The following is a 19285-nucleotide window of genomic DNA, read 5'->3' as shown; positions in this document are numbered from 1 at the left end:
TGGCTGCCACCGGGGTCCACCGGCAAGGAGCGCTTTTTTCACACTCCTTTTGTGGCAGTTTCAGCCCGATCCAGAGGCGTGCATAACCTCAATGCCATGGGCTCAGATTGGACCAAAGCAGTTGCTTTTGGCTTGTCTGTTTCGGGCCTAAGTGAACTATGGTCCAAAACACACTGTAGAAATAACCCAGTTTGAGAAGGATTTAACTGCCCTGGCTCAATGCTAGGGAATTCTGGGAACTGTAGTTAAGTGAGACATTTAGCCTTCTCTGTCAGAGAGCTCTGGTGCCACAATAAACTACAATTCCCTAGCACTGATCTAAGACAGTTAAAGCAAACTCAAACTGGATTATTTCTGCAGTGCGTTTTGGACCTATGTTAACATCTAGCAGAGCAATTGATATTTTAACTGTTTTGAAACTGTATTCTAGTATTATTTTTAGACTGTTTTAAGGAGTTTTTAGAGTACTGTAATGCTTTTTTTAAAAAAAATATCTTTGCGCTGTTTTAATTGGTTTTGCTTTGCTCATCACCTCAGGAACCCTTGTGGGCTGGAAGAGATGCGGAAATAATTTAAATCAATAAATCAATCAAAAAGTGAGTGGACCCAAAGGGTGCTCAACACTGGCTCCTTTTCATCCTGGAGAGAAGTGACCAGTGGGGTGTCCAGTGGGGCTCTGTCCTGGGCTTTTATATTTATGTGTTATCAACAAAGCAAAACTTGTACTGTCGGTGCCTTAGTCTTACCTCATTGTATACTTTGAACATGCCCTGAGTAGATCTGGCTCTCTAGGTCAATATAGTAATTCCAGATGGAAGAAAGGATTCCATTCCTTACCTGTAGGAGCCTGCATAGCAGAACTGGGGATAGTAGCTGCATCTTGTGGCACTGTACTAGTGTCAGGTTCAGGAGTACTGGTTGTAGGGGAGGTGGGTGCTGGATTTAGTAAAGTTCGAGGCTTTCTCTGAAAAAGAAGATCACATTGATAACTGTCTGTAGAGAAAAGATGTTTAAGGGGCAAAAGGAGGAGGTCTTCTTATGCACATAAATCTGCACCAAGGACTTCCTCTCACAAATATTAGGAAGAAATGGTACATTAATAACAAACATTTCCAAATGCAAAAGACAAAAATAACTCAAGATAACAACAACCAGCAGGAGAGCTATAAATAAGTCATTTACAGTGGTTCAGTGGAGATGAATTTTGGAAGATATGAACAACATAATCTCTTCATTACATTTGTGTCCTGCCCTTCCTCTAAAAAACCCAAGAGCACCAAACATGATTCACAGTCACCCATCCAGAGATTAGCCAGACTAAGACCTGCTTAGTGAGGTTGTATCCTCACTAGTAAAATAATTCAGGTTCACAGTGTGTTAGGCCAGTACAGTATAGCTCTTTTTTAGCATCACATTTAACAGTTATAATCTGCACCAAATATGTATTGACACCCCACCCCCTTCCCCCTCCCTCCCTAGGACTCACTTAAGGGCAAATGGGAGTGTCCCACCAGTTCCATGGGATTGCTGTATTGGGTTATATTCGGTAACACTAACATGGTGTCTCTGCTTTATTTCTCCTTCCCAGATGCATTTAACCCTATTAACCAATAGTATTTTCTGTTTTACTGTCAATCTAACCACCTACCATCATGAGTAAGCAAAGAAACTTTAAAAATGTCTCCAGACAATGTTTTTGTTGTGTGCCTTCAAGTTGTTTCTGACTTATGGCAACTCTAAAGCAAGCCTATTACAAGGTTTTCTAGGCAAGTTTCTTCAGAGGGGGTTTGCCATTGCCATCCTCTGAGGCTGAGAGACAAAGCCTATAGTTTTACCGAATGTGTCCCAGTTGCTTCAGACTTTTTGTCTTAAAAGTGGATAAAAGTGCTTTAAACAAGCATCACTATATGTATGATGTACTCTGAGCTAGATGTACTGATGCTAGAATTAGGTTTGCACAGGCCACTTTTCATTTTCTAAAGGTACTGTAGCAGAATTGATCCTAATAGTGATGGGACATGTACTCCACTGTTGTGCATACACAACACCTACCTTACTGCCAGGCTTCGGTCCCCTCTTTTTGGGGAACTTCAAAGGCTCCACTGTCTTGGAAGGGTTGGGGTTGGGATGACTGATCAAAGCCTTGGGCGTCCGGCCTCGCTTACGACCAGGTTTGCGGCCCCTCTGTCCAGGTTGATGCTCCAGGATAGTCTTTGTTCCACTGTGCATGTTACTCTTTTCCGATATCACATCCGTGGCAATGAATGGGCTCTTTGGAATCACCACTATCCCAAAAGAAACGGGGAGGGGGGGAGAAGACAATTAGGTACCACCACCTCCTCTTCCCCACTGCAAATTCTAGCCACTAAACTTTCCTTTTTAAATAGATTCCCTACTTGCTATGTTACTCCAAAACTTTACTAGGAACAATTCACTGGACCAATTATAAATAAAAAGAAAGTGTATATTCTTCAGTCTGAAGTTGATGGAAGATTAAGTATTCTTTGTGAGCATAGATAGAAGACTGCTGGCTCCATCCCCAGTGACTCACAGAAGCCCCACCTCTTCAGACCGTATGCTCAGGGAGAGCACACAATTCGAAGGGGTGTTATATTGAAGATAGAGAAAGCTTGTTTTCTGCTTCTCCAGAGAACAGGACCCAATGGAGCAATGGATGCAAGCTACAGGAAAAGAGACTCCACTTCAACTTTAGGAGGAACTTCCTGACAGTAGGAGCTGTTCAACAATGGAACACACTTCCTTGGAGTGTGATGGAGTCTCCTTTTTAAAAACATGGATGGATGGCCATCTGTCGGGAGTGCTTTGATTGTGAGTTCCTGCATGGCAGAATGGGGTTGGACTGGATCACCCTTGTGGTTTCTTCCAATTCTGTGATTCTGTAAACAAAGTTTGGGGAAGGATGTAGACTAAATTTATGAAAGCTTATGCCAAAACATCATCCCCACAGTTAGTGACAAAGGTGCTACAACATCCCTTTGCATACAGTTTGAGGAGAGGCAATTTAATCCAGCCATCAGTCAGTGCAAGAAATGCTGAGGCGCAGCATCCCCAATAGATAGAAAAATAGACTCATAGAGCTGGAAGAGTCCTCAAGGGTCACCGAGTCTAACCTCCTGCTCCCAGTCAGATAGCTGCCCACTTTCTACCTAAAATCCTCCAGCAAGAGAAAACTCCAAACCCTCAGATAATTGATTCCTTTGACAAATTGATTTTTACATCAAAACATTTCTCCTAATATTCATTGCCAGTATACCTGATTCTATATAGTCTTACTCATGGAGCAATAGAGAATAAATTTTTCCCTTCTAGATTAGTTTCTTGAATAACTGAGATATCAGGGCAAACAACCCTTTCTTTCGTAATTTTTATAAGCAACCGACTAAGGCTGCAACCTCATGTAGCAGGACTGAGCAAAGTGTGCTTTTGGGGATGGTTATCAAGAATGTTTTTGAAGTTTCCAAACTCACTGGACTGCCATTTTTCTGCAAGCATCCAAGAGTGTCGATTCAAGTTTTAAATAAGTTAGAGCAATCTCTGCAATGCTCAACATGTTCAACGTTCAAATACCCCACAATTTCCGAGATTATCACACAGGGGAAAAGAGGGGAAGGGAAAGGCAAAACTGCAGTTTAAATTTTCAGATGACATTGTGCTCAATTGAGACTTTTTCAGGGAATAACCAACAATGCTCAAACAACAAACCATTCACGGGGAATTCCCTTAAATGTCTCCTCAATAGCGTGACTGAAGCATGAATGGCAGTGTGCAAAAGATAATCGTGTTTAATTCACTCTATTGGGGAAGCAATGTGGGATCTTTAAATTTTAAATGGCTGCAGGAAGCAACCTGGGGGCCTCAAAGTTTAAAGAGAGTGTGGGAAGCAAGCTGGGATCTTTAGATTTAAAGGGACAGTTCACTTTCACTTTTAAACACCTCTATTGTTGCAATGTTACAATTTCTTATAATGCCCCCTTTACTTACAGTCTTTCCTCTTATATGTTTTGGGTCCCTGCCTTGATCCCCCCGCCCTCCATTTGGCTGGGGGAGAAATAAAGGTGGAGTTGAAGAAGAAAAAGAACAAGAAAAAGACAATTTTTGTGAAGTTGATTTTTGAGACGCAGCACGTTTGCAACACGCTTAGCGCATTTAAAAAGGAAACGTAGTAAACAAGCAACCTGGGATCTTAAACTACAAAAGGATTGCAGGAAGCAAACCGGGTTTAAAGGGATTGTGGGAGGCAAGGACACATGCACAAAATGATCAATGCCAATGTACTAATGATTAATTCACGGGTATGTGCGTAAAGCAATGTGCTATTCTTTGGCTTTTAAGTTTTCGAATCGAGGAAAGTGAGAGTGTGTGACACTATTGAGTGCTATAGCACTACTGTTGCTTTTCCTTTTCATTACTGCAATTATTGCTGAATTAGCCCTGGTATGATAATCTCCTTCTCATTTTATTTTCCACGATTGTGAATCCTCCCCCCCCCCCTGATTTTTGACACTCTGTGTAGTCCACAGAGTGTCCCAGGTTCAGAAATTTGGTCCCTAGACACACAAAGGTTCTCAATCTCTGCTATACAGATTTAAATGCAATTCAGAATACAGTGTGCCTGCACCACGTGCGGACACATTTTACGCAGCTTCCAGCTTACATGGAAGCTGCGCGGGGAGAAGAATACTATCTCCTATGGGGCTTGAGCATAGGCGCATTTTCCCTTATGCGGGGGATCCCTTATTAATGGGAATAATATGCAGGGAAACATACAAACTAATTTCTTCTACATGATGTAAAAAGCTTCACTGCCTGCTTTCTAAACTATATAGAATAAAGTGGGTACTCTCCTTACGGAAAATCCGCCTATGCTCAAGTTCCATAGGAAATAATGGGGCTTGTGCATGTGGCGGAGCAGCGCATGCACACACGGCACAGGTGCATGCACCATTGTTTTCCCTCCCCAAGCGGCTTCCGCATAAGCTGGAGGCTGCGTAAAATGTGACTGCGCACGGCACAGGCGCACTATAATTTTTTAGCTAAATTACCCTAAAGATGGTTATATTTTAGAGGCAACATAAAAATTTTAATGTCCAATTTAAAGGTTATGACTTAAATCCAGTTGTTACTCACAAACAGTAGAGCCCAAGTCAATGGAAACTAGTAAGTCAACACCAGTAAACTTCCACTGATTCAACAGGTGTGGCAAAAGGGTCCCTGGAGTGCAACTGAAATATACCCTGGCATGCTACACCTACCTTTTTGTTGGATTTTTAATCCCTCAGGTTCCAGAGAGCGTAAAGGATCAACACCCTCTCACTCTCTCTTATGCCTATTGACAACACAGAATGTTACTTATTGGGTTCCTGACAGTTCTGATCATGGAGACCTTTTCCCAGAGCTTCCCCCATGCTCCCTTAAGAAATCAAACACGCATTTAAAAAGCGAACACCCCCCCCCCCCCCAAAATACCATGAGGATGGAGCAAGCTTGTTTCCTGCTCTTCCAGAGACTAGGACACAGGGCAATGGCTTCAAACTACAAGAAAAGAGATTCCATCTAAATACTAGGAAGAGCCTCCAGACAGTAAGAGCTGTTTGCCCGTAGAATATGCTGCCTTGGAGCGTTGTGGAGTCTCCTTCTTTGGAGGTTTTCATACAGAGACTGGGCCTTCACGTTCCAACCCCCAAGAAAGGATGCCAGGGATCGAAGTAGGCACCAGATCATTGCATTCATCTTCCAGGCAAGCAAAGCGATGCTCAAAATTCTATAACAAAGACTTTTAACATAAATGGAGCAAGAAATGCCAGATGTCCAAGCTGGATCCATAAGAGGAAGAGAAATAAGGAATCATATTCAAACATGTTGGATAATGGAACACACCAAAGAATCTCTGAAGAAAATCAGCCAGTGCTTAATATAATGTAAGAAAGCCTCTGATTGTATAGAACCATTCTTTCTTTACAATGGCCTCTTGTTCTGAGTCCAGGTTATGCATTAGGATAATAAAATGTCGCTTTTCAAGATGTATACCAGTGGTTCTCAACCTGTGGTCCTTCATTTGTTTAAGACTTCAGTACCCAGAAGCCCCACACAACTTGGCCAACAATCAGGGATTATTGGAGGTGAGGTTCAAATAATGTGGAAGACCAAAGCTTGAGAACCACTGTTTCTAATGGATAAGGCAAGGCTGCATTTTATCATGATATCATTTTAACTTGTATGCTGAATATATACGCAAAGGTGGATTAGACTTTTGAAGAAGGAGGTGTGAAAATTGGAGGAAGGATATGTAGACAAAATCATGCTACTACTAGAAAACATCAAAGACTTGATACAATTACTGAAGAAAGTCAGAAAGGAAAGTGCTAAGTCAGGCTTGACGTTGAACATGAAGAAAACAAAAATAATGACCACAGATGACCTACAGAAATTCAATACAGGAAATTGAAATAGTTAAATATTCCCCATATCCGGGCACCATTATTCAAAAACGATGTTGAGAAGCTGGAGTGTGTCCAGAGGGTTGCAACCAAAATGGTGAAGGGTCTGGAAACCATGAAGCCCTATGAGGAGAGACTTAGGGAGCTGGGTGCGTTTAAACTGGAGAAGTTTTATTGTAATTTTGTATTTTTTAAAATGCTGTAAACCGCCCTGGTTATATAGAAGGGCGGTATATAAATAAAATCTCTATTCTATTCTATTCTAAGAGAAGGTTAAGAGGTGATACGATTGCCTTGTTTAAGTATCTGAAGGTACTTAAGGACATGGAACAATGGATGCAAGATACAGGAAAAGAGATTCCATCTAAACATCAGCTCACTGGGGGTCCCTGGGGCCAGGATTGGGATGCAGGAGAAGGCAGGGGATGATGGGATAGCTCGCTGGGAGTTGCTGGGGCCAGGATCAGGATGCAGGAGAAGGCAGGGGATGATGGGAACGATGGGATGGGTTGCAGGGTGGCAGAGGGTGCGAGATAGCATGGAGGAGGAGGGGAATGACGGAGCAGGACGCAGGGGGCCAAGGGGGGGTGACATCGGAGTGGTTTTCCACACCAGATCAATCCGCAGTGCCATTGAAGTGAGCCTGGAAGCGAATTCTGTGAAGTCACTTTTTTTCTGGTTTTACCAAAATGAGGGGTCACTTTGGAATTACTGCGGAAGCACCTCGCAAGGAGCTCCCATAGAAAGGAATGGCATTTGATAACACATTCATGTTACGATGTGAATGCACATTGTTGGAAGCGCAGTCACTTTGGAACTGAGCCGGAAAATCCCCCCAAAGCTCCGTGTGATATACTCCTAAGGTCAGTTCAACATCTATGGCTAGCTCCTTTAATGCACTGGGGCCTCCCTCTGAAGACTGCTTCCAAACTGAGGTTAGTTTTTTCTGGCAGTCAAGGGGGAGCAGCTGGTATTTCACTGGCTTTGGATTCATTTTGAAGCACAGTTCAAAGTGATGATTCTCATCCTTAAAGACCTGTATAAATTAGAAAACTAGGTACCTAAAGGAAAACCTGCTATTACAACAAGTTGCTGTTATATCAAGCTGCTCCCATCAAATGGAGCAGTAAGTGGTTAGCAAACAGAGAGAGCCATCTGACTAACAAAAGCCCACTTATGGATTTCCTTTCCCAGGAACACTTGCCTGGCATCAGCTTTGACTTTCAGTACCATAAAAAGACACTTCTGTTCTGTTAGGATATTATATGCATTATTACAATTAAGAAATCCATTGTATTTTATTTCTGTAAACCACCTGGAAACTTTGCAGTAGAGAAACCCTTTAAACAAGAAACTGATAAAGACAGAAACTGTGTCATTCTTTCAAGCACTTATTCCTTCTCAGTGTTAAGTGGAAAGAACACAAAACCCAGCTTGAATACCAGGTTTGCAGAACCATGCTTTCACAGCATTTCCATTCCTATTCAAGCACAAACAATTTCCTAAAGTCTCTAAAGTTAACAACCTTCTCTTAACACCAGTACTAAAGGAGAACAATGGATTTTGATTTATACTTCCTAGATTGTAAGACAGCCTGGCTCCAAGATTCTGCTTCAACCTTGAAAGAAGGAGAAAGCAGGGATCAATCAAAACTGAACTAAAAAGAAATGGCAAAATGTGTTACCTTTCTGTCCTTAAAGGAAATTTCTACAAACTCCCTTTGGCTTCCTCATCTTCCAGCAGATTCATCTCCTGAAGGAACGCTCCCATCCATAGAGAAGGAAGGGCAGCACTTACAGATCTTTGGATGGAGACACCAGTTTTCTGAATCTCTCTCTCAAGCTCTTCTCCTTTTCAGCCAAATGGTCCCTTCATCTGTTTACAATTGTTTGGGGGAAATGGCTGGCAAGTACGAGAAGAATGTATGGTGCCACTTAACACATCTCCATGGTAACTTTAAAAACCCAATTAACTTCTGCTTGCCTGCTGAGTAAACTTGTCCTAAATGGACTAACTGCATTAAAGGGAACAAAGGGAACTAGGAAAAGTGACTGTAATTATGATCTCTTCTGTACTCACTGTAACATCCATCGCCTTTGGCACAGAAATGAAAGGGAGGTGCATCCTTTCTTGGGCTCCTTTTGCTTGGCAGGACCTTAGCACATCTCTGCCAGTTGGGACAGTGCCAAGGCAGACACACCACTCCTCTATACTGTATTTCCTGATAACATTCAACACTTCCTCTGAGTCTGCTGAAAACCAGGTAACTCTTCTTATGCGCCTATCACTCAGCTCTTGGGACACAAGGCACTCCAGATCTGATAGTGTTAACCAGTTCCAGGAGAGGTACCTATTATGCTGAGCCCAGGATAGAGAACGATTTGTAATTTAAAAGAAAAAAAAATAGATGTTTGAAATCATACAAACAACATGATTTTTGTTTTGCTTGACCCATTTAAAAATATGAGTTAAAACTGAATTTTATCATGAACACACTAGCCAACCCGTACCTATTTAGTCTCAAAAAATGACTTAATGGCTCAGTCCTATCACATACACAGTATCCTACAATGAAAAAGCAGTACAGTGAGCCCTCCTCATTCACTAGGGTTAAGGGCATGTCGGGGGTGTTGGCAAGTAGAAAAACCACAAATTAAAAACCAGTAATCTTTAACCCAAGAATTGCTAGGCCCTCCAGTGCATATGCTAGAGGTTGATCACAGAATTGCACCGGAAGACCTCCCAAAGCCTAGAGAAGTGTTGTCTCTAGGAATCTCTAGGTCCTCTATTGTGACTTCTGGCAGATGTTTACCATGGTCACATTGGGCCACCTAGAGATTCCTAGAGATTACATATTAATCAAATCCATGAATAATCAAATCCACAAATATGAAGGGTTGACTGTATTTCTGTTTCTATCTATGAGAAAAATGAGAGGCTACAGAAAATGGGAGTGGGAGTGGGATACATTCAATTAAAAACAAAAAATAAAATGTAGATATTTTTTAAAACCTAAAATAGATATAGAAAAATATTAAAGACATACAAATGATTATGTGGAGCACTCTGTTTTTTTGTTGTTGTTAGGTGCCCTTGAGCTGATCTCCATCCATGGCAACCCTATAGATGAAACATCCCCAAGACCCTCTCTCCTCCATGCTCTGCTATTCCTGCAAACCCAGACCCATGGCCTCCTTAATCTAGCATGTGGCCTTCTTCCCACTCTCCTCCACTTTTCCCAGCCATGAGTCCTCCCTTCTCATGATGTACGATAGCTTCAGTTTGGTCATCTTGGCTTCCAAGGAGGTTTCCAGCTTGCTCTGTGCTAGGACTCATTTCTTTGTCCTTTTGGCTGTCCAGGGAATCCTCAACACTTTTCTCCAGCACCACATCTTACGTGAATTGATTTTCTTCCTATCATCTTAACGGCTTGTATGACTCTAACTTTTGTGCTCAGTTGTATATGCTTGCTTTTTAGAATCTTTTCTAGTTCTTTCATGGCTGCCCTCCCCATTCTTAATGTTCTTCTGATTTCCTGACAGCAGTCTCCATTTCTATCAATGTTTGATTCCAGGTATGAGAATTTTTTATTTCTATTCATCGAACAGAGCAATATTTATTAGATCTGGTTTGTGACAATGGTCATTGCGTTTTTTATGTGCTGCTGCACAAAACCTAGTAACATTATGGGGAGTGACCATGGGAGCTGGGCATTTTTGGTCTGGAGAAGAAAAGATTAATAAGTGAAATGATAGCCCTGTTTAATCATTTGAAGGGATGTCTCCTTGAGGATGGAGCAAGCTTGTTTTCTGCTGCTCCAAAGAATAGGACCTGGAACAAGGGCTGAAGAGACCATCTGCTGCAAAGGCAAGCTTAGCTCCTGAAGCTGCAGTTACTCCAGAGGCTGTTTTCCCCTGGCACATTTGGCCTACTTGCAACCACCTTACACAATCCAAGCATCCCCATTGACAGATGGCCATCCAGCCTCTGTTTAAAGGCTTACAAAGAAGGAGACTCCACTACATTCCGAGGAAGGAGTGTGTTCTACTGTCGAACAGCTTTTACTGTCAGGAAGTTCCTCCTAATGTTGAGGTGGAATCTCTTTTCCTGGAGCCTGCATTCATTGTTCCGATCCTGTTCTCAGGAGCAGCAGAAAACAAGCTTGCTCCCTCCTCAATATGACATCCCTTCAATTATTTAAACAGGGCTATCATATCACCTCTTAACCTTCCCTTCTCCAGGCTAAACATCCCCAGATCCCTAAGTCGTTCCTCATAGAGCTTCATGGTTTCCAGACCCTTCACCATTTTAGTCGGCCTCCTTTGGACACAGGGCTCCAGTTTCTCAATGTCCTTTTTGAATTGTTTTGCCCAGAACTGGACACAATATTCCATTTGGGGCATTTCCCTTGATCTAGACACTATACTTCTATTGATAGAGCCTAACATTGCATTGGCCTTGTTAGCTGCTGCATCACACTGTTGACTCATGTTCAACTTGTGGTCTACTTGGACTCCTAGATCCCTTTCACACATAGAAGTCTCTCATTCAGCCACGTGTCCCCCATCCTATATCTGTGCATTTCATTTTTTCATCCAAAGTGCAGTACCTTACATTTCATTTTGTTAGCTTTGGCCCAGCTTTCTAATCTATTAAGGTCATTGTGAATTTTGATCCTGTCCTCTGAGGTATTAGCTACTCCTCCTAGTTTGGTGTCATCTGCAAATCACCAACCATATCTGTTTCCAAAATGTCTTAGGTTTGTTGCATAAACACCATGTATGACAAAAGGATTTTCATATGCTTCACACTTTTAATAAATGTTCTTTACCTCTTTGTACATTTTTGATAACCTTATTGGGGTCAAACACCACCAGTACATCATTTTAAGGAAGTTTTCTTTGAGGTCTTTACACTGGATATCTTTGAATCCATTAGCCCACATCCAAACTTTGGTTTGAATCTTATTGGTTAGTCTCAACAAAAGCTGACCCACTGAACCAACTATTGAATTAAGAGTGAACACATACACAAACCCACTGATTTAATAGATTTGTGCTAGTTGGAACAAGAACAGGAGTCAGGCCAATGAGTATATTATGTACTATTTCCTACATAAAAAAACTTTACCTTAAAGTATATCCTCCAATATATTGTGAACTACCTACCCACTGAGTTGAAAATTCACATATATTAACAAACAAATTTGCACCATTGTTCAAACAATACACTAATCAGTTACTAAGAAAACCTTTCTTTAAACCAATCATTTATATTGGTGTTTTCTCTTTGTAATCTGAATTATAATTTAAATCAATTCACCTTGGCATTATTCAAGAATAATGCTTGAAGATGTGATCATATTATGGTAAATATTTAGGATCTCAGGCTGCCTTCAAACTGCAAAAATAATCTTGGTGACACCACTTTAACTGCTATGGCTAAATGCTATGGGATTCTGAAAATTGTAGTTGGTTGCGGCACCAGGATAAATGTCTCACAAAACTGCAGTTCCCAGACTTCCGCAGCACTGAGGAGGCATGGCAGCCTGGGTTATTTCTGCAGTGAGGATGCAGCCTCAGTGAATAGTTGTTGGGTGGTTTCAAGTGGTTTCCAGTTTACAGTGATCTAAAGCTAAACCTATCACACAGCATTCTTGGTAAGATTTGTTCAGAGGGGGGTTGTCCTTATCCTCCTTCTCTGAGGCTGAAAAAGTGTGACTTGCCCAAGGTCTCCCAATGGGTTTCCACAGGTCAGCAGGGATTCAAATCCTAGTCTTAGTCCAACACTCAGACCACTATATCACAATGGTTCAGCTAACAGTACTACTTTAACAGTATATACACAACTATAAGTCAACCTCATGTATAAATTAAGGGCCAGATTTTGGAGCCAAAATTATGGATTTTGGTATGACCCATGGATGTTGAAGGCAAAACCTAGGGGCATGTAACAAAGAATCTCAAGGATGAAGCAAAGGAAAAGAATGCCAAAGCAGCAGACATAACTGTACCTGCAAACACTGAACGCTGGATGGATGAGAGAACAGAGAGGATTCGGCACTTCCAAGAGAGTTTACACTCCTGCCTTTCACCAGGGAATGTTACACTTCAAAAAAACAGTTAAAGTACAGAACTTACGTCGACTTGTGCATAAGGTGACTCAGGCTGTTTGGTTCAACTTTGTACTGAAACGTCTAGACTTAAACATGAGTACATACAGTAGTACAGTGAACAGTTACAAGTAGACCATCCCCACATAAGGACTTTTTACAGATTGTAAGTCACTCTTTTTACTTTAGGAACATAAAATATGATTTGGCATAAAATTATCACAATTGTTATATTAAAAATACCAATTATGAAAAAACAATTATTACAAATATAATTTACTCTTATCTGTAGCAAATGGAGCAACAATCTCCTGAACTGTAACCTCTTTGGTTTTGCTAGTTTATGTGAAGCAGCCAAAAAAAATTAAAATAGAATTTAAAAAATATTTAAAAACCAGAGGAAACCATCAACATTAGAAACAAAGAAATTTGAAGATGGTGAGAAGCAAGAGTCAGCGGCTGTGCTGTGAAAAGGCATTGCCAGAATGCTGCAGGAGGGATAGGTTTGGCAGAATCCTAGGCTGTGTTCCTCAACTAAATCCGAGAGGATGTTCTATATTCTGCAGCATTGGAAACTATCTTCTCAACATCAAGTTCTAAGTGTGATGCTTCTTTTGTAACCCGGTCAAAGGCAGTAGCAGGGCTATCATCACTTATATTTCCACCTCTGAATCTTGGTTCCAACAGATTTGCAGCAGCATGAATGGTATGGCAACAAAAATTTTCCCTTTTATAAATACAATATTTCACTTTACTGCCTAGGTAAAGTTTTTTGTTTTCCCTCCCACTGTTGGGTCCTTGCATTGTTTGACTTGGGCAAGCTATATGCCTCAGAAGAAGGCAATGGCAACACCTCATTTGAACAAATCTTTCCAAGAAAACCCTTTAGGGTCACCATAAGATGGAAACTACTTGAAGGCACACACACACACACAAAAAAAAGAACAGCGACTAGGTTATAGCCTTCCCTCCATACACCCCTCTAAGAGAATTTTCAAGGCTTATCTTGCTTTGTTCTTCACAATGGGCAACTAAGAAAAAGTACAAAATGACTGCTTATCACAACATGTATTTAATAAAAAGAAAGAAAAAATCAAAGTTGATAGAAACATTTTGTTGGAAGTATTATAAACTGTATGGTGGCAAAGGTAAGATCAGAAAATAGCGGCCAGTGGGTCAAACAGATCTCTTGAGATGAAATAGATAAATTGCCAATCTAGAAGTATAAGAGTGATATCAAGGGAGCAAAAACTGTGACAGGAAGACCTGCCAGCAAATCAATTCAGAAAATGTGGTTGAAAAGCCTGCCATTCCCCACCCCACTTTCTGAAAGTATTTATGCTACTAAATTAGCCGTGGACCAAAAGACAAGGAGGATGAAAGGCTATTACTTCTGAATAGGTATGACTATTTGGGAGATAGTCATACATACACATGTAAAAAAAGATTATCATGAGATATACTGAAGATATCTCTCAAGTGTCACTTTAAATGCTGAGGTATACCAAGAGATGACAAATGTCACTACAAAACTATATAGCCAAACGCCTCAGTCATTCCTCATGGGCTCATATATGTTAGAACATTTTGATATTTCCTGCTGACCTCTTGAACAGTTCATTCATGGAGATGATGTTAGATATCATAATATATATGCACAGACCCATGCACACACAGTGGACCAATAGCTAGGATCATGGAAACTTAAATGATGGTCCTGGACATGACAGATTTCTTTTAGACTGAGTTTCTTGTCAATGTTATACATTTGATGATAGTGGGTCCTATTAGCTGAAGATGGACACAATGATATTCTGCTCCCTCTAGTATTAAAAAAGCAAAGTCCTTTAGAGATTATGCCTATTAAGCCAAATGCTTGGCCTGAATTCATATGTCCAAATAAATATGAGCACATACTTTGCTTTCTTCCTATTTTCAAAGTGGTAGCTACTAATCTGAAGAGCCAGCGTTGTCAAAGACGATTCTGTGAACATATGGCCATTATGAGTGCACAAAATGCTGTCACCTTCCCACCAATGTTGTACCTATTTATCTACTTGTATTTTTACATGCTTTCAAACTACTAGGTTGGCAGAGGCTGGGACTAGGGACAGGAGCACACCCATCATCCGGTACTTGGACCTCAAACTGCCAACCTTCCAATCTCACCATCGTCAGAATTAACCACTAAGCCACTTAACCATGGAGCAAAGGGGGGTATCTAATGTAAAACCATTGTTCTCTGGCATACAGGTCTCTAATGATCCAATAATGGACACGGTGCTGAAGGGCAAAGAGTAGAGGTTCTATTCAGAAATTAAAACACAAACCAAAGGTGAAAATAAAATAATAAAGCAAACATATATTCACATCACTGAATAAGCCTTTCAATTTAAAACTAATTTAAATAGAGCTCATGGATAAATGATGCTCAGAGACTTGTTGCATGAGAAAAGAAAGTCAAAACATAACAGGAGAGTAGCAACATTCCCTATGCCTCTACATATGACATCATAGCATTTCCATTCTCTTTCTCTAAGGAGATGATCATAAAAGCATGCCTTTTGCCAAATGGATTTTTCCAGCATGGCAAAAAGCACAATTTTTATGATTGTCTGCTTTCATAAGAGAACAGAAGTTCTTCAACAACACGTGGAGAGGCATGGAGAAAGCCGCTACTCTCTCAATATGTTTCAATACTCTTACCTTTTGTTCCAGGGGGCTGCAAGTTGTCACCAGTCAGTGAACACCAGCCAACAGGAAAGATGTCACGAGAATCATAGCGGCACCAGTAGTCAAAGGCTCCTCTCCAGCCATCAAAAGTGATAAGCACCTCAGACCCTCGCACCTCACCAATGGTGGCTGGGCAGATGAAGTGTGGATTTTTCCTGTCTACAGCCTCCAGTTTCATCCCCATCTTAAAGAAGTTCTGAGATGGAGATGGTGGCTCCTGGGGGAAAGGACCCAGAGAAATAAGCATGAAAGTAACTCGGTTAGTGCACATATGCAAGTATGGAAGTACAAATAGGGCTAAGGCTGAGGGGTCAGCGTCAAAAGCAATTCTGGGTGGAGTTGAAGTCAACAGAAATGTACCAATTCCAACTCCTGCTTCAAATAAAAACTTATTCCATTATAACAATATATGGTAAATGGTAGCCAACCAATAAGAAAGTATCAGTATACAGCTCCATCCACAAAAAAGAGACACAGAAGACTGCATCAGCACTTCCAGTGCCTGTATGAAGGCTTGAGGGAGAGTTTGTTGGAGATCTGACTTGTGCGACATTACACAGGGCTTTTGCCAGCAATTAAAAGCAATTGTAAGAACTAAACTGCCCTTTTTCTGGGGACAGATTCCACAGGGTTGTCATGAATTGAGGCCTTCTCGAACAACAACAAAAGTTACCATAAGTCTTGACAATTGTAGAATGGGTTCCCACATAGTCCATTTCCAATTCATTATGAGAAGGCTGTTCAGCAATTGGACAGAATGAGTCTGCTTATTCCATTCTTAATTTGGATCACAGGTTAATGGAATAGGGCATGTTTGTGGGCATGCTTATGTGTGCCTATCAGGGCCAAAATTTTGACTCTCACTCTAGCTCTTCTTTTTTGCTACTGTGGGACTCTGACTTCTTCATAAATTGCAAATGTTTATTAATTAGTAACAGAAATTTAATGTAGTAAAAGAGATAGCACAAGACATTTCATCCCCATCATGTAAATCATCAGCCTACTTAGATAGATAGAACATAAAATATATTTCTTTGATCAAATATAAATAGAAGTATAAAACAATGCATTTTGTTTTCCATATTTATTGACATATACTGGCTAGCACTAGAGTTCATTCTGTCTGTGTGGAGTGTTGCACTTCAATGGGAGTATCATCTGTTTGTGGTGTTTTATTTTTCCCAGGTTGTGTTATTGCAGCTTCCACTTCACATTTTAGAATTTGGGGGTTATCTGCATATCGTTTTTAATTCCATGTGTCTTTCATTTTGTCATCTCTTTCATAACTCTTCTGTGTATTGTCTTTTTATTAACTTCTAGACTTGAATTATGTTCTTTTTATTGTCATAGAGCACCCCAGCCCTTGGTTTGAACTTCCCTTTGATTTCTCAGATTTTGTGGAAGAGATCTCTCGTTCTTCCTTATTTGTTGTTTTCTATTTCTTTGCATTGATCATTGTAGTGGTTGTCTTTACCTTTTTCTACTATTATTTGTTTATTTAGAATATTTATTCCCCACTCTTCAGCCACAAAGGCTCTCAGAGTATCTTACAATTATTATTATTTTTAATGAGATGGTTCCCTGCCCTCAGGCTTACAATCTAAAAAGACACGACACAAAAGGAGAAGGGAATGGTGGTGGGGAAGGGGATCAGGCCCAGCAGTTCTTCTTTCTTTCCCTCTGAGGCCTGGGCCAAGGCAGATGGACTGGAGGGAGGGCTCTGCTTCTTAATCTAGGCCAGGCCCAATGGAGGTGGGCCTGCATCTCTCCCTCCATGGCTGGATGGCACCAGATGGACTGGAGGGAAGGCTCTTCTTCTTAGTCCAGGCCAGAAGAACTATAGCTTTAATGCTGTTTTAAACGTAGTCAGCATTTTCAGATGTCGTATCTTTTCCTGCCACAGACTAGTGGCAGCAGACAAAAAGGTCCTCTGGAAAATTGTTGTGAGTCTAGTCCTGGCCGGATGGAGTCAACATTTCCCAGAGGAGCTGGTTACAGGACAGACTGTATGGGAGGAGGAGATCCAGGTTTGGGTAATAAAGGTAATAATCAACTCTGTACTTTGCCCAGGAACTAATGCAGTAGTAGCAGTAATAGTGCTCTACTCAGCAATATCAATTGGCTTCACCTGGACACCAGGGTAAAATGCACAAAAACATACACAGGGGGGAGTGTTTCAATAGGGACACAGAGAGCATCTGTACCCTACAATTGCCTATCAGCTCTTGGTTCTTTGCTCCATTCAGAGTCTTTAGGACTTTACTATGTCCTATTGTCAATATGAATTACTACCTCCCACACAATATCATCCACATTCATATTCTTGCATCTGCCCTGAACCCTATCTCCTGATCTAAATATTTGCATTCTGTCTAGACAAAATCATTCCAAGATATACACATTCCAAGGCATATTTCAAGACACTGGTGCAACCCCCCCTGAGAACTTTATTCAAATATTCCCTTCATTCTTTCAGAAAAGCATGATTTCACTAACTATACGCACGCACGCACACACCTCTCTTTGAGTAGAGGATAGCCTCAGTGGGGCATCTTCCAGACAAAAGCAACATCAAATACAAAGGCAATGAAACTTTATCATATCTAAAATCCAGTTACACAGCCATCAGAATATGTGAAAATGTAGTTCATTTGCTACAGTACCTTATGGAAAATCCGAACAGGAGCCATTTCTGCTCCATTCAGAGTTTTCAGGAGAAACATGGGCCAAGAAGAAGCATTCAGCCGAAAGCCTGAAACAAACAAATTCAAAGGTCATAAAAACAGTATATGGCATCTCCATACCAGCTATCCTGCCATCATGAAGGAATTGTGATGTCTTCATCACAGCATTTAGAGAAGCCTGGTTCTGAGGTTTCAAGCGCTGAATAGCTTTTTGGCAGGCTCCCCACTCCCTCTTCTATGCACACATGCTCTGGTATGCTCTGCTAATCCCCTCCACTACCTATTTTGAAAAAACACCTGAGTTGAAACAGAAAGGTCTTTTCTATGGCAGGCATTCAGAGAATGTCTAAACTCCACAGTCCTATCAAAACAGTATGAGTACATGCTTAACCTCTAATGCGTACAAAGATTTCTCCAAATGAGAGGTACGGTTCTTCATAACAGTGGAGAGCACTAGGTCCTAAGATAAATGGAATTTAAAGACCTTAGCAATAATGAAATGACAAGTTGTAAAGAAACTTTGTTCTTGTTGAAAATTGGGTATGAAATATCTGAAAGCAATACACAAAGTTCACTAGCTCTCTTAGCCAATGGATCACAAGGAGGAATACCATCATGTGAATCTTCAAACAGAGGAACCAACTTACACTTTGTGCAAGTAAAATTACTCACACCCTTCAGCAAGAACACAAACATAGCACAGCTGTTGCAGGTGACTGTCCATATTCAGTAGTGTTAAGTGTGCAATGAAACAAGACTCAGGGACTCCCCCTTGAAACTCCTCTGCAAATAGTTTTGTGTGGGTTTTTCAGGCTATGTGGCCATGTTCTAGCAGAGTTTCTTCCTGACGTTTCGCCAGCATCTGTGGCTGGCATCTTCAGAGAAATGAAGATCATGGCTTTGGTGCAGCTTCTGGACTCTTAGGACACATGCATCATTTAAACAGCATACTTCCAATGTGACCCAAAGCAGCTTTATTTTGGCCTGTCTGTATGGGGGCTAAGATTGACAATTCTCTGCCTTGCTCCTTGTTGGCTTTGCTTATATGGATTATGGACTTGGTGTAATGATGCCTGACTCAGCTGACAATGTTGTTCTTGTTCCTCCATTTATCTTGCTTTATTAACTGTGACTGACTTATACTGGATTGACTAATTTACCAGTCTTTGCCTTATAATCACCTGAGTTTTGGGTCACTTGCTGACTGTAGTACAAAATGATGCCCACTGTGTAGCACGTAATAATAATAATAATAATAATAATAATAATAATAATAATAATAATAATAATAATAATAA

The 19285-nt window shown here is 40.9% G+C and overlaps 1 protein-coding gene across 4 annotated transcripts in view; it reads right to left on the bottom strand.

Moving 5' to 3' along the window:
• The window catches only part of SCMH1 (Scm polycomb group protein homolog 1), a 65992-nt gene that overhangs the window by 25842 nt on the left and 20865 nt on the right, over window positions 1-19285 (bottom strand). For all 4 annotated transcript variants that reach the window (XM_042439965.1, XM_042439967.1, XM_042439966.1 and 1 more), the window contains 4 exons: window positions 17967-18055; window positions 15277-15520; window positions 2053-2285; window positions 838-964 (listed from right to left, as the gene is read on the bottom strand). In XM_042439965.1, the coding sequence (XP_042295899.1) occupies window positions 838-964; window positions 2053-2285; window positions 15277-15520; window positions 17967-18055 (693 nt within the window). The remainder of the gene's footprint in view (window positions 1-837; window positions 965-2052; window positions 2286-15276; window positions 15521-17966; window positions 18056-19285) is intronic.

Source organism: Sceloporus undulatus, chromosome 9 (assembly GCF_019175285.1).
Source record: "Sceloporus undulatus isolate JIND9_A2432 ecotype Alabama chromosome 9, SceUnd_v1.1, whole genome shotgun sequence".
In the NCBI taxonomy this organism is placed as follows: Eukaryota; Metazoa; Chordata; class Lepidosauria; order Squamata; family Phrynosomatidae; genus Sceloporus; species Sceloporus undulatus.
Note: the sequence above shows the minus strand (reverse complement) of the source record. Positions and strands in the feature narration are given on the sequence as shown.